The 26,142-nt window shown below is 41.9% G+C and overlaps 1 protein-coding gene across 1 annotated transcript in view; it reads left to right on the top strand.

Moving 5' to 3' along the window:
• The window catches only part of LOC309498665 (uncharacterized protein), a gene marked incomplete at its 3' end in the record, with an annotated part of 82,140 nt that overhangs the window by 48,633 nt on the left and 7,365 nt on the right, over nt 1-26,142 (top strand). The window contains exons 2-7 of the mRNA XM_082169508.1: nt 4,055-4,149; nt 4,307-4,348; nt 4,572-4,923; nt 5,020-5,160; nt 5,419-5,544; nt 10,273-10,681. Coding sequence (XP_082025634.1) covers nt 4,611-4,923; nt 5,020-5,160; nt 5,419-5,544; nt 10,273-10,681 — 989 coding nt within the window. The 5' untranslated portion in view covers nt 4,055-4,149; nt 4,307-4,348; nt 4,572-4,610. The remainder of the gene's footprint in view (nt 1-4,054; nt 4,150-4,306; nt 4,349-4,571; nt 4,924-5,019; nt 5,161-5,418; nt 5,545-10,272; nt 10,682-26,142) is intronic.

The raw sequence follows: 26,142 nt of genomic DNA, 5'->3' as shown, positions 1-26,142 counted from the left end.
TCATAAAGAACCGTTCATGTCCTGAAGGAAAGTTCATGTTCAGAAGGAAAGTTCATGTTCAGAAGAACCGTTCATGGTCTGAAGGAAAGTTCATGTTCAGAAGAACCGTTCATGGTCTGAAGGAAAGTTCATGTTCAGAAGGACAGCTCATGTTCAGAAGAACCGTTCATGTTCAGAAGAACCGTTCATGTTCAGAAGAACCGTTCATGTCCTGAAGGAAAGTTCATGTTCAGAAGGACAGCTCATAAAGAACTGTTCATGTTCTGAAGGAAAGTTCATGTTCAGAAGAACCGTTCATGCATGGTCTGAAGGACAGCTCATGTTAAAGAACTGTTAATAATAAAGATTGAGAAGATTGGATCAGTTGTGCTCCTTTTTTTTTGGAGTACTTGAAACCCTTTTTTTTGTGGAATACTTGATGCGGCCCAACCTGACCCTGACTGGTTGACCCCAGCCTGACCCCGACTCTACCTCTAGTGGCCCCCGGGTAAGCTGAGTTAGAGACCCCTGCATTAAACCATACAGAAGAAGCCAAACTGGAAAGGTTCCTGATGACTGTTCTGGTATCTCAGTCTCCAATGGGTCTACAGAGAGAAACAGTTCTTCAAGATTCCTCCTTGCACTGTTGCACATGCACTCAGCTTTCTGTGACCAAGGCAAATGATTCTGAGAAGCTCCAAGAAGATTCAGCCTTACAAAGACCTTCTGTTCTCAGGTCAGGAAGCAGACAGACTGGCTTAACCGACCGTCTGCTAGCTGTCTCACGTCACCAAGGTCAGATAAATCCCATCACATAGAGCCTCTTTCACCTAGCTATCATCATATAGAGACTGTGTCTGTTCCCCGAATTTGGACATACAAAAAACTTCCAAACCCATCTAAGGGTAACAATGTAATTGATGTTCAACAAATAAAAAACAGATATAATACGTGTGAGGCAGATTGAGCTAGTGATGGGGACGAGACCGCCTATGCCGAGTCCGAGTCAAGACCGAGTCTTTGAAGGGTCGAGACCGAGTCTTTGAGGAAGCAAGTCCGAGTCGAGACCGAGTCTTTAGGAGTCGAGACTAAGACCATAAAAACATGTCAGTTTTCATATTCATGATTTAATATCACCCCAGTTAATAATCAACAGTTAGGCCTACAGGCTAAGCTAGATTGGGAATTGTTTAGAGGAGCAGTCTTAACGTCTTAAAATGGACTATGCTGAAGTGAAGTCACTGGCACTGACCTACTGACACTCACCGGCAGCAGAGCCATAGAGATAAATAAATGGCTCTGACGGCAGTATCTTTGCATTGCACCATGGGATGTCATTTGCAAATAATGCCCGTCAACATTGCATTTTATTATTATTGGTGTTGTGTGTTTTTTTTTTTATATGAACATAAAAAAATGCGTTGGAAAAAAAAAATCTCGAGGACTCGGTCTGAAATTACGAGTCCTTCTCCTCCCACTGTGGTCCGAGACCGAGTCTTTGAAGGAACAAGTCCGAAACGAGTCAGAGAAAGCAGAAATCGGTCTTGAGACCGGTCTCGGACTCGAGTACTACATCACTACAGATTTGTCATTTTAACTGAAATAAGGACTGGTGTTGCTTAGGACATTGTCGGGCAGTGTTTCTGTTATGTTTTGACAATCACAATAGCCTACACTTATTGTTTGGGATGTTTCCTGATTAGGGCCCGAGCACCGATGGTGTGAGGACCCTCTTGGAATTGCTCTGTTTATTATTATTATTCTTCTCCGCATTTAATCGCATTTTTGAGGGCCTAAACATGCTCGAAAACTCACGAAACTTTGCACACGCGTCAGAACTGGCGAAAATTTACATCTGATATAGGTTTCAGAATTGGGCGGGGCAAAATGGCTCGATAGCGCCACCTATAAAAGTTCAACGGAGTGCGCCTCCCGCTATGTTCCACGTACGTTTACGAAATTCGGTACATACATGTAAGGACCTAATACCTACAAAAAAGTCTCTTGGAGCGTAGCCCTAAACACAACAGGAAGTCAGCCATTTTCAACTTCCTCTCAGATTTTTGTGCAGTTTTTGCCATTTTCATGCCTCGTACTTTAACGAACTCCTCCTACAGTTTTAATCTGATCATCTTCAAATTTGGTGAGTGTAATCTTAAGGCCTTTGCGACGTTAAATTGCGAAGATCTTGAGTTTTCGTCGAAGGGCGGGTCCTCGGCGGCCTGACAAATTTCGATGTTTCGCCATGAAACAGGAAGTTGCTGAAACTCAGGCATGGAATGTTCAATCTGCCCCAAACTTCACACGTTTGATAAGTGTTCTGTCCTGAACACACGACCATGCTCATATTCAGTTACAGTCATAGCGCCACCTGCTGGCAACAGGAAGTGACATGTTTAACACTGTTGTGAACTCCTGATAACATATAAAAAAGTGCCAGCAAGTGCTAAGCATGCTAACAACATACTAGACACATGCTAAAACATGCTAGCAAACACTTAGCTAATTGCTAAAGCATGCTATTACTGCAATTAAATAGGAATTTGCTGTAACTCAGGCACGGAATGTCCAATCTGCCCCAAACGTCACACGTTTGATAAGAGTCATGGCCTGAACACATCTACATGAGAATATTCAGTTATAGTAATAGCGCCACCTACTGGTAACAGGAAGTGTCATGTTTAACACGTTGATGCCGTTCTAGCAACATGTTAAAAATGCCATTGACTTCTAAACATGCTAGAAACATGTTAAAACATGCTAGCAAAACTTAGCTAACTGCTAAAGCATGTTAATTCAATGAAACAGGATGTTGTTGTTACTCAAGAAGGCAATGTCCAATCTGCGCCAAACTTCACACTTTTGATAAGCGTTCTGTCCTGAACACATGACCATGCTCATATTCAGTTACAGTCATAGCGCCACCTGCTGGCAACAGGAAGTGACATGTTAAACACTGTTGTGGACTCCTAATAACATATAAAAAAGTTCCAGCATGTGCTAAACATGCTAACAACATACTAGAAACATGTCAAAACATGCTAGCAAACACTTAGCTTAGTGCTAAAGCATGCTAATACTGCAATTAAATAGGAATTTGCTGTAACACAGGCACGGAATGTCCAGTCTGCCCCAAACTTCACACGTTTGATAAGAGTCATGGCCTGAACACATCTACATGAGAATATTCAGTTATAGTAATAGCGCCACCTACTGGTAACAGGAAGTGTCATGTTTAACACGTTAATGCCGTTCTAGCAACATGTTAAAAATACCATTGACTTCTAAACATGCTAGAAACATGTTAAAACATGCTAGCAATACTAAGCTAAGTGCTAAAGCATGCTAATATAATGAAACAGGATGTTGTTGTTACTCAAGAAGGCAATGTCCAATCTGCGCCAAACGTCACACTTTTGATAAGCGTTCTGTCTTGAACACATGACAATGCTCATATTCAGTTACAGTCAAAGCGCCACCTGCTGGCAACAGGAAGTGACATGTTAAACACTGTTGTGGATTCCTAATAACATATAAAAAAGTGCCAGCAAGTGCTAAACATGCTAACAACATTCTAGAAACATGTTAAAACATGCTAGCAACACATAGCTAAGTTCTAAAGCATGTTAGAAATGCTAAAGGAAGTTGTTGTAACTCAAACATACAATATCCAATATGCCCCAAACTTCACATACTTCATAAAAGTCCTGCACTGAACACATCTACAAAGCAATATTCAGATATATAACCCCACCTACTGCCAACAGAAACTGAACTGGTTAACACAGTAATGCAGTACTAACTACATACCTATTGTGTACTAAGCATGCTAAAAACATACTAAACATGCTAGCAACTACTATATACTGTATACCTCCTTAAATGCACATTGCCCAACCATGCTCTGTCTTCCTAAAGCCAACGAGTGACGATGGCACGGGTGCGAGGGCCCTTTCATCGCTGCTTGCAGCTTTAATTTTATTTGTAATCTTCACACTGGTTGGTTCCTCGCCTGATCTACACAGGTGTGTTTAGTCATAAGCAGTTCAGTCTCATGCTGTTGTGTGTTTTCCAGGATCCTTTGACTCTCTTTATGAAGTGGGAAAGAAACTGGCATCAAAATCCCATGGCATTGTCCATGAAGGAATTCGAAAATCAGATGGCACTCAAGTATGTTGCTCTTTCTGGATACAGCAAACTTTTTGCCTCTTGTTTCCTTCTGTCTTTTTTATTCAAAACATGTTTTAAAAAAGATTGTAGATTATCATGTAAACAACAAAAATGAGTCAGTTCACTTACGTTTGCAAATATTTTCTTTATTTTTTAGGTGATCATCAAATTTTTTAAGAAGCCCCAGTTTGATTTCGACGTAAGTTGACACGATTTTATTCTTTATGAAAATTACTATTAAGAATTATTTATTAAATTCTTATTCGGTAAATGATAAAAATGATAATTAATTGACAATCAAAGAAGCATCAGTTGTAAAGTACATGTAAAGTTCATTGTTTTCTTCTTGAATTTCCCTCACTCTTTAGTAAGGAGGTTTGAGGTTAGGAGTCAACTAACCTTTTGTCAATCTCTTCTTTCAGATTGAGGATTCCAAAACTTATTGTCGAGAGGCAGTTATAATGCGGATAATAGAACATAGCGACCATGTCGTAAAGTTATATGATTGGTTTGACATGGAAGATCACGACATCTTAATTATGGATCATCCAGGTACCAGCATAACCTTGTGTGATTTCATCAAAGAAAACAGAGGTCGTCTGACAGAAACAGAAGCAAAAGACATCATGCAGAATCTCATCGCTGCGTTACGGCACTGCAGTGAACAGGGTGTTTATTATGAACACATCAGTCTGAGAAAAGTACTCATCAACCCAAACACCAGGCAGATCAAGTTAGCCAGCTTTTACAGAGCACTGGCCATCAGAGAAACACGTGAGCTTGCTTTTTGAGCACAAGTCACTGATTTATTATGCACAGGATATGAAAATAAGGGCGTTTTACTGAAAACTGAAAACGTACTCCTTACAGGAATAGGCAATTGTGAATCAATAGCAGAGAAGAGAATTTCCGCAACAAATGAAGGCTTATACAGAGTGCTGAAGGGGATGGTCAAAGGAGAATGTCTTCTGAAACTTTGGCTTCTTCGGAAAAATACACACTTGTCCAAAGGTGAGACCAAAAACAAGAATGAAATGGAAATAGCATTGCTTGAAAACATGTAAAGCTCTTACACAAGTGACAGTAAAATTACCTTGATGACAATTAAGCAAAGTGTAAAACACAGCGGATTGACAGTGAATGTTTAGCCATGAATAAATGTTCATGGGCATCCAGAGAATGCCATAGTAACGGCAACATTACCTTACATAAACTACATATCTCAAAATCAAACAGGACTAATCAGCTCTCTTCTGAAAACTTTTACAGAATGCCTGGATCTACTTCGGAAACTTCGTGACAGAGAGTCAGGGATCACCTTACAGAACATTTTAGATCATGACTGGTTTAAAGAAACACCAGACCCAGATGCAATCGACTCCGAGCCGACAGACGGTGAGTCTCTAGTTATTACCTTTTCTGATTCATGTCCACTTCAGTCTGATGTTTCGGATGTTAGGCAACATGCAGAAAGTAAACATCATGCATGCAACTTTCCCCGAAGGAATGGATCGCAGCAGCTCAACAGATGATTCGTTCACAATAATTCCTTCGTTAATAATTCGTTACACAGAACTTTATTATATTAAATATTAATCAAAAATGATTCACACCTTCACAAAATCCTAAACATTCAATGTAAGTGTAAAAAAATGACATAACATTATTTATAATAGGTTTATTTGATTCAGAGCTTATATAGTGTTTTGACCACGACAACCCAACTGCATTTTACCGCAAACTTGCAACTAGTTAACTTTCTAAAGGCGGTGCAATCGCTTGTTTGCCAAGGGGCCAAAATTCTTGTTTTTCCTCGATCAAAACTGGTCTTCGGTGGTGGCTGACGGACTCTCATCCTTTCTTGCCCTCTTTTTTTTTCTTTTTTTTTTCTGTGATTTTACCACTGGATTTCATAGCTTTGTAAGATAAAATTCTTCTTTGCTAGATCTAATAATTATTTTGGTATATAATCATATCAGTTTCAAAAATAGAATAAAAAAGTAGCATTAAAATGTTTATTTTAACTAATAGTCTAATTTTCTACCATATACAATTAGCAGTTAGCTAACAACAACTTGTTTCGCACTTCTTTTTTTTTCTGGTTTCGCCTCACTCCAGTCTAAGCTAAAAGATTTATATATATATATATATATATATATATATATATTAGTGGTGGGCCGTTATCGGCGTTAACGTGCTGCGTTAACGCGAGACTCTTATCGCGCGATAAAAAAAATATCGCCGTTAATCTATTCTCCAAGTTGGGTTGGGAGATGGCTCTATACTACACAAGCTATGATGACGCAATCTACCCGCGGCCGCGAGGTAAACCCGGCTGCAACGCATATTCGTCGTCATCTTAAGTAAACAAGGCTGAAAGTGAAAGCTGGTGAAAAAGATCGGTACCACATCCATTATTTGGACTTGGTTCGGGTTTAAGCCGTCAGACGAGCAGCAGCAAACTATATACAGAGTGTGTGGGGTAACAGTTCGGTAAGTTAACACACGACTAATCCGTTCGACCACCTCAAATTCAAAACGAAACATGATATCACTGAATACCAAAGACGCGCGCGCGCCAGTATCGTGCGCACAGACAGCACGCCAGAATACAGTTATCTTTCGTGCTTGAACTTACAATAACACACACAATTATGCCAAAATGTCCGTTTTGTCGAGTATCTTCATAACATAAGAGCTGTCTTATGATGAACGTCAAGAGTTGTGAAAGAATGAGGCGCGTGCGAGAGCCGCGTCTCCGTCAGCTGGTCTTAAAGAGACAGCAGCCAATAAAGCTTTCTGTCAGTAAAGTTAATCAAAGAACAAAAAGAACAGAGAAAATGACTCACTGCTGTTCACTAAATTTTTTTTTTTTTTTTTTTGCTATAATAAGGATTAGTCTATATTTAATTTATAATTTATGCAGTGCAGTTTGACAATTTCGGTATATGTCCTAGGTCTACCTGTTTGACAGGCACAGGTAAATATGACATTTATTTTTAACTCTTGTATTATTGAGACAAATAACAATATTGAATTTATTTTAATTTGAAAACACAGTGCATTTAGTTGTTGTTTCTAGTTTGAGTTGAGAAATGGGCTACAAATGTCAGCATTATCACTAATCTGTGTGTGCATTTTACTTGAGAAATAAGCAAGTTAACTCATGAAACCATTTGTTTACTATATCGCAATCGCATATCGCAATATTGACCTCAATAATCACAATATGACATTTTCCCCAAATCGTGCAGCCATACTTTTCAGAAAAATGTATTTCGTATCATTGTCTTGTGAACTAGTCATTCAGCTTTTGATCAATAGTGATTGGCATGTTAAATCCCACACCTGGTGTGTGTTCCTTTGGAGGGTGTGGTTGTCAGGTAGGGAAGGGGGCCCATGAGCTTCAGTGCCCAGGGGCCCCTGGGGGTACTAATCCAGCCTTGCTTAGTGGTGTAGCACATCATCTCGATTTTAAGAATCGTTGTTGTGTTTCTTTTTAACTGAAAAGACATCAGTTAGACAATATTCTAATTTTAAATTTGGGGTTTCATAAGCTCCAAGCCATAATAAACATTAGGCCTACTTAAGTCTCTGCAGCTAGTGTACTTAAATTTTATTTATCTGCAAAATGATGTTGTGTACTTACAGTTTTGCACAATATATGTTCTCAAAACTACATACACCCTTTAAAAAAAAAAACATTTAGCAGTTGTTTAGCATGGGTCTGTGTAATCTGTTCTGAAATGGATTTATTATAATATACTGTAAATCGTTATCGCAAGAGGCTGCAATGTATATCACAATATAGATTTTAGGCCATATCGCCCATCCCTAATTGATAGCCTATAGTAGTTGATAATAACATTGGCCTACCTAATGTTGCCTATGGACGGTAACAGTACAGTAGTAACCTTTTACAGTCTATGAGTAGAACAGCTTTCTCAAGCAGTTTATGATGCATTTTGGAAACAGGAGATGAGCCCCTGGTCTAATGCGCCACCTGGCTTGAGAAACCCGTTCTCAAAGACTTACTTTTATAGTCATTATTTGGGTAGCACACATATTCTGAATGCCTTCGGCAGAATTCAAATGAGCCATTTTAATCTAGATTAATCTAGATTAATTTCAAAATTAATCTAGATTAATCTAGATTAAAAAAATTAATCTATGCCCACCTCTAATATATATATATATATATATATATATATATATATATATATATTAGGCTAACTAACATGAATGAGCAATACATATGTTACTGTATTTATTAATCTTTGTTAATCTTAGTTAATACAAAATTTCATTGTTTGTTCATGTTACTTCACAGTGCATTAGGCTAATGTTAACAAATACAACTTTTGATTTGAATAATGTAGGCTTCTAGTAAATGGTGAAATTAACATTAATAAAGATTAATAAATGCTGTAGAAGTGCAGTTTATTAATAGTTAAATGTTAACTAATGTAGTTTACTAGAGTTTAATAAATGGAACCTTATTGTAAAGTGTTACCGATTTGTTATACACCGATTCATACGTCTCGTGAGTTCAGTGTTGGACAGATCAGTTATTTTAACCATTCATTAAATGGTGAATCGGTTCAGAAGAGTCATTAGTTCGCGAATCGGACGTGTCATTAGCGGAAGTGTACTCGTTGTGTGATTATCCCGGCAGTTTAGGACATCGCACAAGATTTGTCAACACAGAAAACATTTAATCACTGGATATGTTTTTTTGTTTATTGAAAGTGTTTTTTATGTCAGCTGAATGTGCGGAACGCTTTGTGCTTGTGTTTAGCATACCGGACCTCCCATAAGCACTAGCGGCGCCAGGATTTTGATTGTAGGTGGGCCTCCAGAAAACTGGATGGGCCAGTTAAAATAAGCCCAAAAAAAACAGGTTCCCCTTCATTTCCGTTTCAGCGCTTTTCTGCGCACTGAGGACAGCGACTCAGTAGCCTACCTGAACTGATGCGTAATTAAGCATCGGTAAAAAGAAAAACAACTTAGAGGAATTCGTTTTGTTGCTTTTTTTTAATACAATTACAATTTCATTTCATTTATTGTTTAATAAAATTATAGGCCTATTATTTTTAGTTTATTAACAGCAACAACACTCGGGGAGACAGTTGTCCTGGAGGTTTCTACCCACCCCTAGTAAATATCCTGATCCCTAATAGGTAATTTAGACCTTCATCATTACCACAAGGCTGAACATAAAATTCTGCAGGAAACACTCCTAGCGAGAAACGATCAACCTCCCCCGGTGTCATTTATAAGGCTAGTGAGGTATTGATCTTGGCAGCTGAAGCTCTTTGTGTTGGAAGAAGGATCTGTAAAAGCTTTCACTTTAGTCCAGCATTACACCCGTGAGAAAAAAAAAAAATGGGAAACTTAATGTTCTGCAACCGTCACGTTGATTAAAATTATAAAATGGCGGATTTAAATATGGGTAAACTGAAACCTCTTGGTCCAGTTTCAAAAGTATGAAGAAGCTTCCTTTTGTAGACGTATTCCAGTTTTAACAGACTTAATTTATTGTTATAATTGATTTTAAACCGCATTAACGTGCAAAACTTTGGCATATGCCAATATTGGCATATAATGTCTCATTTGTGTCCACCGTGATACAACTTCCAATCAATCTAAAGCATCATGGAACCGTTTTAAATTCGAAGGACGAAAACCGTAATGATAATGATAACTATAAAGTTTAATAATTATCCTAATTCAGTGAGAATAGATAAGTCCACACCACAAATATGACAGAGGAACAATATAATTGGAATCACTTTCAGAATTATGTTTTTTCTGCTAATGAATGCTAAAAACATTGACAGCCAATCAGAATCTATTCTCTTTATAAAGAGCTTGATTTAAAGAGGCAGACGACATAATGTTATCGTTATCGTCCACTGGTGCTGAGGCTAATATAGTTTTTGTTATAGTTATTGTTCTTGGTGTAAACGGAGCTTAAATCTATTAAATGTTCCAAAATGTGTGTCCTTTCAGTCTAAAGCTTGACTTATTTAATGTGTGGAAAATCAGAAATCCAGGAATGGAGTTTGAGATCATTATTCTGGAATATCACTGCCGTTTCTCATCCAGTCCATCTCTCGACAGACACGGGAATGGCTGGGAAGCCATTCCGAGCCACGTACATCTGGACTAACATCATCAACAACCTTCAGACGGAGGTGAAGAGGAGACGCCACTATCTGAAAATCTACCATGACTGCTTTCTGGGGTCCGAGGCCGTGGACGTGGTCCTGGCTCACATCATTCAGAGCAAAGTCTGTGGTGATGCCGAAGTGCCCCGTTCCAAAGCGGTTCGCCTCTGCCAGTACCTCATGGAGGCCAGGGTCTTTGAAGCGGTGGGCACTAAAGTGTTCGGGAAAGAAAAGAGGCAAGCGAAGTTTGAGGACAGCAGCTGTAGTCTATACAGGTTTCTAAACAGGCCGACTCCCAGCACATCAAGCTCAGAGAACATTGAGAGCATACAGAGGAACACTTACAGCCCACCCTACAAAAGGTAGGTATCTCACAACACTGCTTTCCCAGGTCATATCACCTCTCTGCCCAGACAGCAACATAGTGTCGGCCCAGATCCGGCCCACATCTGGTACGCGCTGAATCCAGATGTGGTCCAGATCTGGGCCGACGCTATGTTGCTGTCTAGGTGTGTAACTACTTCTGCATATAGTCAGAAGTGCAGAAGACACCAACACGTTGCAAAGACTGGCCTTGTGACTTATTCACTGTCATGGCAAAGCAGGGTCTCACCGGAAACTGCTTACGTCGCTGGGTGAATGGAAATATGTTGTCAGATGGGATGAGGATGATGCGTGGAATGAGCAATGTGCGTCCAGCATTGACACCAACCACAGAAGTTGCAACCAAAAGATGAGGCAGGATTTGTTCAATGATGTATCTCGATCCATTGCAGTGTCCATTTTGTTGGTCGAAATTTCAAAGTAGCATGATCACCATTCCCACCTTTAAAAGGATGCGATGGTGAGGCATACCAGATGGGCAGAGGGTATTTAGAAACTCAGTTGGGTACATATGGTGACCCTCAGATTCTGCAGTGTCCGCACTGTTGCAAACATGCTCTTCTCCAGGAAAATTCTTTGTCATATATTCATTCACTTTGTCAACTTCAGAGTTGGTTGGGCACAGTATGACACGTTCACATAGCCACTTTGGATTGGAAATGTTGACTGTCATGTCATCATATACCCAATTGACAATGTCCTCAAGTTTCTCGCCAGAAATTGATAGTGATTCATTGAGCTCAATTGCAAATTCACCCTCTTCTGGAACCACAGGAATTTTCCCCTCACCAAGGTTCAAAAGGAATTTGGCAAAATCTGCTTCTTTTTGTTGATCTCCACCAGCTTGAGTGATCCTCATGTTTTCTGTTAGACGAAGAATCTCAACATTTTTCCATAGGTGTGAGCTCCAAATGGCGTGTCTGAACCTCTGAGCCACCGGAATGTACGATCTGCTGCTTCTAATGCACGGCGATCCATCATTGACACTTCATCCACAACCATGAGATGCATCATTCTAAGGAGTGTTGCAGTACTGTCATGTTCACTTATACTGCAAGTGGACTCGTCTGTGATAATGAGAGGACATTTTGTCCTACTGTGAAAGGTTGTGCCTTTCGGCAGTAGGGTAGCTGCAATGCCACTTGCAGCTGTTGCAAGAGCTACTTTGTGTGATGAATAATAGGACGGAAGCAATAGCAAGTGCTATCTTGGTGACAGGAAACGGGCCAATAAATTTGGGAGCTAACTTGTTGGAAACGGAACAGAACAGAATGTTCTTAGTAGAAATCCACACTTTTTGACCCACGACGTATACGGGAGGCCTTGACCGGTGGCGATTGGCCTTAGCCTTAGTGCGCGCCCCCACCTGGAGCAGAGTCTCACAGGCTCTGGTCCATGTGCGGTGGCACCTCTGGACGAAGGCGTGAGCAGAGGGGACTGCGACCTCGGATTCCAGACTCGGAAAAATTGGTGGCTGGTACCCTAAACTACACTCAAACGGAGAGAGGCCGTGTATAGGGCTGTCAAAATTGCTCAAAAATGACGTTCGAATATTCCCTCTAAAAAACACACGAATATTCGAACTATTCGAACATCTGGTTGCGCATTTTGTCAATGACGCGCATTACGTCAATAACAGGACAAATTAATACAAAGAGACATACATACATTTGTATAGGTAGTTAATTGAAGTTTAAACATATTTGACAATGTATTACCAACACAAAACCAAGTAAATAAACTAATGGCCAAGACCGCAGACCTCAGTCTCGCTCACTCGCAGGCACTCTCTCTCTCGCGCGCGCGCTCACGCTCTCTCTGCGCATAACGGTTTAAATGAACAACAATAAGCACATGGTGAGTGCTGATCAAGAGTTTTGTGCAACCAATTTAAGGTCGCGACTCTTGTCCCAAATATAGCAGGCTTCATTCAGTGATTGAAACAAATTTATTAACATTAATTTAAGTTTTACAGTATAGAACCGACATTGAACGCTCCGAGCGAGCTGTGCTGTGGTAAACATGGAACATTTCTGTTTAACGTTAAATAAAATGAGGCACACAATTCCGAGAAATGTGACAAGTTGACAACAAAGAACTTTTACCCTGAGGTTCATAAAAAATAAAGCGCTATTAAAAAAGAAAAAGGCTACTTACATTATTGGTCCTTGTATTAAAAAAAGGAAAAACTGACTGCAATTTATTCCATTGTCTTTTAGTGCACTGTCAACTTTCAGCAGTGACGCTGTGCTAGACAGTGCGACTCGTGTGATCAGGCAGCACGCGCGCCCACTCGCAAAGCAGACAGCCGCGCCTCTGCTTCCGCGGGCGTGTTTTTCCATATTCGAAATTCACATTCGAATATTAATTTTAACATATATTCAATATATTTATATATATATTCGAATTTAGAATATTCGTTGACAGCCCTAGCCGTGTATGACACTGGTAACGAGTTATGAGCGTACTCAACCATAGAAAGTTGTTGGCTCCAGGATGAAGGATTCTTGGATACCAAACATCGCAACATTCTCTCCAAATCTTGGTTGGCTCGCTCGGACTGACCATTGCTCTGGGGATGATAACCCGAAGACAAGCTGACCGTAGCTCCTAATAACCTACAAAACTCTTGCCAGAATTTGGACACAAATTGGGAACCCCTGTCAGAAACCATGTCCGTCGGGAGGCCATGTAACCGAAAGACGTGATCAATTACAGTAACCGCTGTCTCCTTGGCTGAGGGTAATTTGGGCAAGGGAATGAAATGGACCGCCTTCGAGAACCGGTCCACTAAGGTTAAAACAACCGTCATGCCATTAGAGGGCGGGAGGGCGGTGACAAAATCTAGCGCAATGTGGGACCAGGGTCTCGAAGGGACAGACAGCGGTCGGAGTAACCCATCAGGAGGTCGGTTAGACGTCTTACCACTGGCACAAACCGAGCAAGCCAAAACAAAATCGTGAATATCGCGAGCCATTAATGGCCACCAGAATCGTTGCCTTACTAAACAGCTAGTGCGATTTACTCCTGGATGACAAGCCACGTTGGAGTAATGACCCCATCAAACAACGTCAGACCGTAACCCCTCCGGAACAAACAATCGATTCGCCGGGCAACCGGACGGAGACGTTACCCCTTCTAAGGCCGTCTTGACCTTCGATTCGACCTCCCATATGAGTGTGGAGATAACTACTTTCTCGGGTAAAATGCACTCGGGAGTAACCGGGCTCGGTTACTCGGGCTTTTAAGGTTGGCGAATACAGCCTCGGCTGTATCGGACCACCTGAACGTCGTTCTGGGGGAGGTCAAGGCGGTCAGAGGCATGGCTAGTTGGCTGAAGTTGCGAATGAAACGCCGATAAAAATTTGCGAACCCCAGAAACCGCTGTAGGGCCTTACGGGAATCCGGACTTGGCCAATCTATCACAGCCTTAACCTTGTCAGGATCCATACGCACTCCCTCAGAAGAGACGATGTAACCTAGGAAAGAAACAGACTGTGCATGAAAAACGCATTTCTCCGCCTTGACAAAAAGCCCATTCTCTAGCAACCTTTGAAGCACTCGTCTGACGTGTTGAACGTGTTCCTGGAGAGACGAAGAAAAAATCAATATGTCATCCAGGTAGACATATATGAACTGATCTACCATGTCTCTCAACACGTCATTGACGAGTGCCTGGAAAACCGCTGGGACCGAACGGCATAACCAAATATTCAAAATGCCCCCTGGGGGTGTTGAACGCGGTTTTCCATTCATCCCCCTTTCTAATGCGAACCAAATGATAGGCGTTACGTAAATCCAATTTTGTGAAAATGGATGCTCCCTGCAACTTCTCGAAGGCTGAAGACATCAACGGCAAAAGATTAATTATTCTTTACCGTGATGTTGTTCAGCTCTCGGTAATCAATACAAGGTTGCAAAGAACCATCCTTCTTACCAACAAAAAAGAACCCCGCCCCCGCAGGAGAAGGTCGGATGAACCCTGTTGCTAGAGAATCAGAAATGTATTTCTCCATGGCCTCCCTCTCAGGAACAGAAAGAGAGTAAAGTTTGCCTTTAGACGGAGACTTACCTTGCAGTAACTCTATAGCACAGTCATAGGGACGATGCGGAGGGTGAGAAGCAGCACGAGGCTTACTGAACACTTCCTTCAGGTCCAGGTACTCCGCGGGCTTGTTTGACAGATCCGCTGCCTTCTCCTGAAACACAGAACCAGACACAGACGAACAAGCAGACACAAGACATGACTCATGACAATGTTCGCTCCACATGGCGATAGAGTTCAAGCCCCAATCCACACGAGGATTATGCTCCACTAGCCATGGATGGCCTAAAACAATGGGTGCAACAGGGGAGTCCATGAGGAGGAAGGGAATAGTCTCAGTGTTATTTCCGGAGGTGATGAGGGTTATGGGACCAGTAGTAAGTGAGATGTTGGGGAGTTCTTGACCATTAAGAGCACTGACAGAGATCTGGTGGGAGAGAGGCGTGATAGGAAGGTGTAACTTGTGTGCAAGATGTAAGTCCATAAAATTACCCTCAGCTCCGGAGTCCAGAAGTGCCTGACAGGTGTAAGTGTCGTTGGCCCATCTCAGTCTTACCGGAAGGAGAGTAGACGGTGAGGACTTCCTGGCGGAGATCCCACCCGATAGTAGCCTCAACCTTACTACCGGGCTTGCTCTTTTACTGGGCAAGAGTGTAAAAAATGTCCAGAGCCACCACAGTAAAGGCAGAGTCCACGGGACCTCCGCCTTTCTCTCTCCTCCCGGGAAAGCCGAGCTCTCCCCACCTGCATGGGCTTGTGATCGTCGACGGGACCGACCGTGTTCTCCTCATAGCTGCCTCGAACTCCAATGCCTCCTGGCGTGCGAGTGGGTCGAGCGTGTTGCTCCAACCGACCGATGCGGGCATCAACCCGTAGAGCCAAGTCAATGAGTCCGTTGAGTCTAGGAGGTAGGTCCAGCATATATATCTCTCTTTGAACACGGTGGGCCAGCCCATGCAGGAACATATCCCACTGCGCCTCCTCGTTCCACTTGCACTCTGCTGCCAGCGTTCGGAATTCAATCGAGTAGTCCCCAACGGAACGGTCACCGTTTAAGGTTCGCGAGTCTTCTGGCAGCCTCCTTGCCGGCTATCGCTCGGTCAAAGACCCTCTTCATTTCGGCGGCTAGTGCGTGGAACGAGGCACAGCATTGGTCCTGGTTCTCCCACACCGCCGTTCCCCACAAGGCTGCACGTCCCGTCAGAAGCGTGAGAACGAAGGCCACTTTAGACTCCTCCGTCTCGAACGTTCTGGGCTGCAGTGAAAAATTCATTGAACATCTGGTAAGGAATGTTCTACAGAAGTTTGTCTCACCGGCATAACTCTCTGGAACGGGTAGGCGTGGTTCCGGTCGACGACTCATCTCTGGTACGGCGGGGGGAACAGGCAGTGTGGGCGGCGCAGCGGGAATGCTAAGTTGTTGGATCTGCTGGGTGAGCTTGGACACCTGCGTCACGAGCGCTTGAACTGTGCGTCCGGTGTTGGTAATGCTCTCCTGCTGCTGATCCATCCAGGAAACGCTATGGTTGATGAAATCTGTCAGCGAGGTTGAGCTTGCTGCTTCCATAGTTGGTCAGATCGTTTTGTGATGAATAATAGGACAGAAGCAATAGCAAGTGCAATAATGTTTATTGAACATGAAGTTCACTCAAAACACCTCAGAACAGGCAGAGAATCACGATGAATGCAAAGCAGTAGAAGATAATCCAAGCCGGGGTCAGATTCGGAACACAGACAGCAGGAGAGCGTGACGCAGGGACTGAGACGGGCGATCCTGAAGTGAGTGAGGTGGTGAACCAATGGTGAGAACGGGGGTGAAGCGATCCGTATCCAGTGAACAGGAGACAAGAGGAAGACGGGAACAGGCACGGACACGGGAGGCTTCAAACAATGATCTGACAAACACAAGATGAAAGACAGGGCAATAAATAGGTTGACTGGAATGGTTTGCAGCTGCCGCTGATGAGTAATCAGTGGTCACGCCCACACGAAACAATCAGTGCAAACGAGACACACACATAAACACAAACACACGAGACCAGAATGAGACAGCGAATCTACCAACCGTGACACTTTGCCCTGTGCACGCACTTTAAGGATGTGGCACAATATGAATGTTTTCCCAGTTCCACCACTTGCATCAAGGTATATAATTTTTCCAAGTCCCTGTTCCACACTTTCCATCACTGTTTCGACAACTTTTTGCTGTTCGTCATTGAGGCTGTTTTCTGTGTTAGTAATGATAGTTTGAAGTTCCTCTATGTTGTTCTCAGTCTCATGCTGGATGATGCGGGGAATTTGACTCCGGACGTGAAGTGGATCAGGCTCAGGAAGGCCAAAGTTCCCATTTAAAGTAAAACCATGTTTCAACATGGTCCTTAAGGTCAAGTAGAACTTGAGTCACAATAAATTCATCTGGCTCATTCACATTGGCCCTGTGCATGAAATCTTCACACAGCACAGGGGTGGTGGTGGCGCAATGGATAAGACACATGCCTTTGGTGTGAGAGACCCGGGTTCGAATCCACTGTGAGACACCAATGTGTCCCTGAGCAAGACACTTAACCCCTAGTTGCTCCAGAGGCGTGCGACCTCTGACATATAGCAATTGTAAGTCGCTTTGGATAAAAGCGTCAGCTAAATGAATAAATGTAAATGTAAATGTAAATGCACATGCTTGTGCCTTTCCCAGAACTGCAAGTGTTCCCCTCAAAGAACAAACATTAGCATGTTGGCGAATACCTCACGCAGTGCTGAGCCAAATGTCACATTCGCAGCCTCCTCCATAACGAAATCTACTTCTTGGTCATTGTCAACAATGCCATGCGCAATGCAAGCTGCCAGATAGGTGTCCATGACCACATCTCCAACTCGTCGGAGGTCTTTGAAGCATGTTGGCCCTGGCACGCGGTACAAAAGGATGCGGAGATAGAATAGTTCAGCAGTGTGAGGGTTGAAGGCAATCATTGGAATTCCTCCAACGGTGTCAGCCATGCGCTCATCGTGAGAACTCAGTCTTTCATTGAACATGATGACCTGTTCATCCTCTAGATGAATTGCAAGCATCTTTACTGGTGGCTGTTTCTGCTGAATGGGGAAGTCGTATATGCGCCAGTATCCCTCAGATGCAGTGATGTAACGCCCTAACTCATAACATGTCACCTCATCACGTCGTAGTATCTCACGGGTCTCATCATCAGGCACATCCAGTCTCACCATGCACTGAACAGGTCCCTTCTCCAAATATTTATACAGATATTTGACACTGGAGACGGCACACACGATTTCAACATTAATATGCGCATTGTAGCGGTGGCGCTCTGATGGTCTTGATGATGGGAGAACCAGGTGCTTCTTCTGTTCGTTTTCGGTACAGTGGGTAGGAGTTGTCTCAATTGTTTGGGATAGTCTTTGTTGCACTTTTTGTCTACCATGCAGGGGCTGGCACTGTTCCATTGTCCACATGGACCGTGAATCATGTGTGATGTTACAATGCGATGTAGTTCCATATTTGTGTTTTTGTCAGGAATCTCTGCAGACACCACACGGTCAATATCGCTGGCGGTCCTGGGTTTGTCGCGGGCTACCATGGTCATGAGCATGTGTATATGTGGAAGATGCCTCTTTTGTGTTTCCTTCACCATCACATATGCATCAATGTGTCCCAAGATGCTTGAGGAGGTCTGTGAGGAGTGCTTCCACCTTCATGTGAAATACTCGAGCAATGATGTCTGGTCTCTGATTAGTCTGTTGACCCTCAAAAAGTGATCCTGTGATTTCAGGCCAGTTCTGGTTGCAAGTGAAGGTGAGGAAGAAGTCAGGTTTTCCTTTGATTCGTACCAAGGCCATGGCATCTTGGAACTCCTTGGCGTACCATCGGGGTGATCCGTAAATTGTGGGTGGCAGGATGGTTAGGCGTCCAGGAATGATCTCAGAGTGACTATTCAGGGCATCAACAATGATTTTATACTTTTCAGCCTTGATAGACTTCTGGTTGTGGCGGATCCAGTTGAGGCGGTGTTACTCAATTTTTGCCATCATGTCACATATGTATTGCTGTGTCAGTCTCCCACCACGAAGCAGCAAATTGAAGTGTTGAGCAATGTCACGCACTTGAAGATAATAATAATAATAATAATAATATATTTTATTTGTAAAGCACTTTTCATAGTTAAAAACAATCCCAAAGTGCTACAGAGTATAAACAAAGTTAAAAACCCCCAAAAAAAAAAAAAAAAGTTAGCAAAAAGTAAAAAATGCTTGCTTAAAAAGATAGGTTTTTAGTCGTTTCTTAAAAGAGTCTATGGCTTGAGGAGCCCTTAGGTTTTCTGGAAGGGAATTCCAAAGATGCGGTGCGGCTGAGCAGAAGGCTTGATCCCCCATAGTGCGGAGCTTAGTTCTGGGTGGTTGAAGAACGGCTTTGTTTCCAGAGCGGAGGTTGCGTGAAGAGTTTTGTTTTGTGAGTAGTTCCTTTAAGTAGGAGGGTGCGTTGCCGTGAATGCATTGATGGGTAAGTAGGATGATTTTATAGTTAATCCTGTATGAGACAGGAAGCCAGTGGAGTGAGTGAAGGATGGGAGTGATATGGTCATATTTCCTTATCCTCATCAGGATCCTTGCAGCACTGTTCTGAATGTATTGTAGTTTTTGAAGGCTTTTTCCAGGAATCCCAAAGAGGAGAGCGTTGCTGTAGTCCAGCCTCGAGGATACAAAAGCATGGACAAGTTTTTCAGCATCTGACAGACCAAGTGTGGGACGGAGTTTAGCAATGTTCCTTAGGTGATAAAAGGAGGTCTTACACAGATGTTTTATGTGGGCGTCAAATGTGAGTTGAACATCAAATCTTACGCCCAGGTTGGTGACTGTCGATGATAGTGGAATGTTTTGACCAGAGAAAGTGATGTGGGTTATGGGTGATGACTGGACCTGGTGTGGTGTACCAACTAAAATAGCTTCTGTTTTGGAGCTATTTAGCTGTAGGAAGTTTGCCTTCATCCATGCCTCAATCTCCTCAAGGCAGGAGCTCAATGATGACAGAGTGGCTGTAGATGGGATGAGGTTGGTTTTTATATACAGCTGAGTGTCATCGGCATAGCAATGAAATGATATTCCATGCCTGTTGATTATGTGGCCAAGGGGAAGAGTATAGATGGTGAACAGAATCGGGCCGAGAACCGACCCTTGAGGGACACCACAAGTGACTGTATGCGTCTGAGACTTTACACCTCCCAAGGAAACATACTCTGTTCTTCCAGACAGGTAGGACTGGAACCAGCTCAAAGCAGTGTCAGAGAGTCGGATAGTATGATGGAGGCGCTGAAGGAGAATGTTGTGATCAACCGTGTCAAAAGCTGCAGATAGATCCAGTAGGATGAGGAGCGATGGTGTGCCGTGGTCAGCCGCCATCAACAGGTCATTTGTGACCCTGATCAGGGCTGTTTCGGAACTGTGAGCGGAACGGAAACCGGACTGAAATTTTTCAAAAAGGGAATTTGAATTTAGATCCTGAAGATGGGCAGCAACAACTTTTTCTAGAACTTTGGACAAGAATGGAAGGTTGGAAATAGGCCTGTAGTTTGCAAGAACTTCAGGGTCTGAAGTGGGGTTTTTTAGAAGGGGTTTGATAACAGCAGTTTTAAGAGCAGATGGAACATGACCAGTGCGTAGAGAATGGTTGATGACTTCAGTTATTAAGGGGCTAAGAGAGCTGATGTGTGTTTTCACCAGGGCTGTGGGAAAAGGGTCCAGCATACAGGTGGAAGCTTTCATGCTGCCGATGATGTCCTCAACTTGTTGCTTAGAGATTTCAGAAAAACAACAGAGAGGCTGGAAAGTCCCAGGCTGTGGGTCGGCAGTGGGGACAGACAGAGCAGGGGTGCTGGAGAGGAGAGAGCGGATGGTCTCAACTTTTTTCCTGAAGAAAGTGATGAAGCTGTTGCATTTCTCTTCTGATGTGTCATTGTGTGAAATAGTTTGTGGCTTGGTGAGATGGTTTATGGTAGAGAAAACCTGCTTGGAGTTTCCCTGATTTTTACTGATGATGTTTGAGTAGAATTGTGTCCGTGCTTTTTTTAGTGACATTGAGTAGGCCTTTTGATGTTCTTGATAGGCTATTTTGTGAACAGTAAGTCCAGTTTTTGAAACACGCCGCTCAAGTACACGCCCTGCTGTTTTCATTTTCCGTAGTTCTGGAGTGAACCAGGGAGATGTACGTGAGAAAGTGACTGTTCGTGTTTTTACAGGTGCGTGGAGGTCCAAAATACTGCTCAGGGTGCTGTTATAAAAATCCACTGATTCATTTACTGATGTGAAAGTTGCTGATGGGATTTGCAGGAGGTCCAAGGCCAAAGTGTCTGGGTTGATATTTTTTATGTTTCTAAAATGGATTTGGCGTTTTGGTTTGATGTAATGAGAAAAGTTCACCTCCATTGAGATGACTTTGTGATCGGACACTCCGAGATCGTATACCAGCAGATTTTCAATGGGGGCAGAGTCAGTAATGACCAGGTCAAGTGTATGTCCTCTGTTGTGTGTTGGGATGTAAACATGCTGTTTGAGATTTAGAACGTCCAATAGCTGTAAGAAATCAACTGCTGGATGACAGGAGGGGGTGTCAACATGAATGTTCAAATCTCCAAGTATAACAATGTTTGCAGATGTGGTACAGAGTGAAGTGAGAAATTCATTTATCTCTGAGATAAAGGCTGGATTTTGCTTAGGAGGCCGGTAAATGAGAAGAATAGTCATAGTGAAAGGTGGTTTACATCTGAAAGCAAGGCATTCAAAAGTGGACAGTTCGGGCAGAGACAGCGGGGTGAGTTTTAAGTCACTGCGGTGTAGTACTGCTAGGCCACCACCGTGACCGGAGTGGCAGGCCTTCTCCAAGTATTGATAACCAGGAGGACATGCTTCATTTAATGCAAAAAATCCCTCTGAGGCGTTCTGATGACGTAGATGCCGTGCGACAATGCGCTCGGTTGACCAGAGGGATGGAATGGAGTCACCAGACTGAGAGAAAACAAACTTTCTACGGCAGCTTCTATGGATGTAGCGGGGTCGGCTTTGAAGTTTAAGTTGTTTAATGGCTGAGATATATGTTGGACTGCTGTTATTCCTTAAATTAAGCAGTTGCGGGATGGAGTACTTTAGCGTCATGTCGCTTTACAGAGTGGATCCGAAGATTGTCCAGCCGGCTGACGAGTGGCTGCTCGCTAAGCCGGGGAGATGTTACCTTGTCCGGCGAGGGGTAACTTGGCAGTGAAGTGTTGTCCGTTTAGACGATCTTGATGCTGGTGTCGATGAGTGATATCAAGACCACAGGGCCAGTAAACAGTAGTAAAAACTCTGATGCAACAGCTCAGGAACAGGCCGGCATTGTACAAAGAAGATTGCCAGCAACAACAGATATGATACAAAAATCCATATAATCCAAAAAAAAAAAACTACCTGGTAGATAGCAGATAGTGACTTTGTAGAAAGTAGGTTCTAGAGTGCAAAAAAAAAAAAATGATACACAAAGACGTTTTCTTAAGGGAGAAGCGGCAACAGACAGTGCCAGCGTCCTCTCGCCTCCCAAATCTTCTCAGCAAGATGGTAACGGTAGAAGCATGTTGGTGTGAAACCTGCCAACTCAGTGTGGTATCCTTGGGAACCCTGAGGCAGAAGAAGCACATATGACAATGGGTCATATGCTGGATGCATGGCGTCGATTGTCTGAAGCCTTCCTCCTCTGAGGTGAAGAGTGACAGCTAGTTTCCCAAACTGCTGTGTAGTTGTTACTCCTGGAGCAATGACAGCCACGTCACTATTCAGTGATGGAAGATTCACAGTGCCACGATGAAGGTCATGACGTTGTGTGCGAGCTGTTAGTTCAATTTTCAGTTCATTGGCATTGGCATTTTGGGTCACATACTCAATGGCTGACTTAAACTGTTGCACGTATGGTATGCCTCTTGCGTCCTCAGTAAAAAATCTTCATTCAGATCACTGTTTGAGGCATGGGCTCGACGGTTTTCCAGCTCATGAGCAGGAGTGTGGAAATAGATCTGAGCAAAGAGTGGTGTGCGACCTTGTTCAGGAAGGGGGCCGGCAATGTAATGATAAACTTTGCCTTGTATACGCACACCTGGGTTGAAGCCAGGCATAGCTACCTCTTTAATACCAATACTTGCCATTGCCAGCGCATTGTTGTATTGTTTTGCTTGCTTCACAAAACTTTGATCAAGGAAAAGGTCCTGAATAGCATCTGGAGGCTGTGGTGGGATTGAGCCAGGCTTGGGATTTGTGGCATTATATGTAAGGTTAATCTTACCGGAGTTGCAGCAGAATCCTTTTCTCTCCTCTTTCCATACATAGGCACCACAATGTGAGCATGTAGGACATTCAAACAGTGAGGTCTTGCTCAGCATGTGCCTATAATCACCATGAAGTTCCTCTTGGAAGAAGTCTGTATCGTCACACCGAGCAAGGTTGCGATTGTCTTTTCGTGCCTTTTCCAGACGGGCGAGACGCATCTTCTGATGGCATGTGGTATGCAATTTTCCCGACAACGCCTTAACTGTAGAGTGGTAAAGGGATCCTCCATAGGGACGAACTAGTTGGCACTGCGTTGTCATCGGGTCCAGGCGCAGGTCCTTCATCAGATCTGGATACAGCCTGGATCCGGCAGGCTGCAGGAAAAACCTCGGGATAAACAAAAACACAAAAATTAGCGTAGATGCCATTCTTCTTATGATGTAACGAGTACATCAGGATTTATGGGAAGTGTTCCCGGTTCCGGCTGACCTGATCTATGCTGCCATATTGCACCAGAACGCCCACCACACACCAGCTTACTGGTGGAGAGGAGACAGTGATGAAGCCAATCAGTATATGGGGATGATTAGACATTCTTGCTGCAACAGAAAACACTGCTGACAGTGCTGAGCCCCAACTAAAGAGAACCGTGTTAAATATCACCACAGTGGAGCCGATTGAAATGAGACAAATATTTAATGCGTGCACAATAAACGGAGATGTTCAAATTAATTTAAATAAACAACAATAAAAAAAGTATCTCTTGTTGTAATAACATTAATAAAATAGATTAAAGACCTAACTGTTATCTATAAAAATATGTGCCCTTGTGTTTTTATTGAGGCTATGTAAATATTTAGTTTAGTGCAGAGAGAAAATAACGGAATAAACAAAAAAAGAAACGTTTTCTCATGCTGAGAGATAAGCTATGCCTATTTGTGTGAGGAAATTTCACAAATATTGTGTTGTAAAAAATAAAAAGAATGAGACAAAGTTTGAGAACGGTTTGTTGTTTTTATTTGAGCTTTCATGCATATTACACATTGGAACGTTGTTGTTCACGGTCAGGGACTATTTTTTTCTAGCGGAAGGAATGCTTTTATTTATTTAACTTCATGAAAGTTGCACTAATAATTTTATTTTTTTTACTTTAATATTGTGTGGTAGCCGTTTTATAAAAGCAATAAGGTACTCGAGGTACTCCGCTTCGTGTCGTGCCTAACAACACCCTTCAACCGTTACTTATTAACGATACAGCACAGCCTCTCGTACCTTATTGCTTACACTACACTGAGAAAAACAATAAGTAGAATTTACTCAATTTTTATAAGGCAAGTTTTTGCACGAATATTTTTCAAGTAAATTTCACATTGATGGAAATTAAGTAAATCTACTTAACTAAGCTGAGTAAAATTCACAAAGTGAATAAGTACATATAACTTGGCCTGTTAAATTATATTGAGTAATTTTTACTTACAAATCTGATATAATTAATATAATTAAGTAAAACCACTTGATATTTTAAATACATTTTACTTGTTTTATGCAGTGCTGGTAATTATTTTTAAATTAAATTAAATGTTACTCTTATAATGTGACAAAATAATACTGTGACAATGTGCAGTTAAGAGTAATTTATTAAGAAATAAGCATCTACAGAAACCTATAATGACAATAATAACAATTCAGTGTGTTTGGTCTCTCTCTTTGTCCCTCTCAACCGGTTTACAGCAACGGAGGCACAAAGGACTGAATGCATTTGAGAAATATCCTGAAATTAAGAAAAGAGAGAGAGAAAAAAACAATAATCAGTAAACGGCAAATACTTTTAAATTAAAAGTTAATTAATTTGCATTCACATTATTCATTTCATTTATACCAAATCATTAAAAACATCCTTACACACATTAATGCTAACATGTGACACACAGCAGATATCAAGGCTACGAATTAGGAATTTGGGAGTACGAATTATTGTCATTTACAACGTGGTCACGATTTAGTAAAAGCAGGGACCATTTAATAGATAGTATGCACGATTTAGCAAATGAATGAGGGAATGAATTATAATGTGCACGATGAGGGAACGAGAACCTTCTCACTTAGGCCTATTGTTAATTCGTGGCCAATATTTGTCATCTATAAAGAAAATTGCACACAAAATAACAAATATTAAACAAAAAGATCATGATTTAAGTGACATATTCATGGTTTTTAGGCGTAATTACTGATAAATCGTGTAAAACGTAAAGTTTAAAACTGAGAAAAAAATATGGCTACAAAGCTAACTCGTCATTATATTAACCCTCTTTGAGTCGGCAAAGGCGCCCGCGCGTTTTGCTCGATTTTATTTCCACATAGCAGCAAATTAGACTTAAAATACTCCGTCATTTTTGGTAATAAAGATTACAGACTTATGAAATATGAAAAAATAAACTGTTAAATGTCTACTTTTTCCACTTTCAATCGAAATAAAACATTGTGGTTTTGTAAAAGAAAGAACATAAACAGGGTGCTTTCTGCCTCTGCGTCTCCGTGAACTTTTTTCTGGAGCACGTCTCTAAACTTAAGAACACTAAACTTTTCAAATGTATAGAATGAAGTGATGACAAGACAATCGTTGAATTAATCAAAAAATCATTATAAATCCGTAATATAATGTAGTTTTTTTTACTGTTGCTTACCTGTGGAGAGCCGTTGGAGTGGAGAGTGGAAATCCCTCAATCATCGCGTGTGGTGTTCTTTCCGCGCATGCGCAGATTCCTTTCTTCAAGGACTAAATTTTACTTGATTTTTTTAAATTTGCTTCAAGTACTTAATTAATGCATGTAAATATGCCAGAGAGTCAGAAGTAAATTTTACTTGTCTGTTGGATGTCTAATATTTACAAGTAAAAAATGAGTACATAATTAGGATTTACTTAATATACAAAAGTTTTCATTTGTACAAAATGATTTTTAGCAAAAGATACATGATTTTTCCTGTTTTATTTAATTTGACATAAAATCATTTTTTACAGTGATATACATATATATATATATATATATATATATATATATATATATATATACTGTATATATCCAGTGTAAATAATATTGT

The sequence above is a fragment of the Leuciscus leuciscus genome, assembly GCF_965113295.1.
Source record: "Leuciscus leuciscus genome assembly, chromosome: 5".
NCBI classification, from domain to species: Eukaryota; Metazoa; Chordata; class Actinopteri; order Cypriniformes; family Leuciscidae; genus Leuciscus; species Leuciscus leuciscus.
Note: the sequence above shows the minus strand (reverse complement) of the source record. Positions and strands in the feature narration are given on the sequence as shown.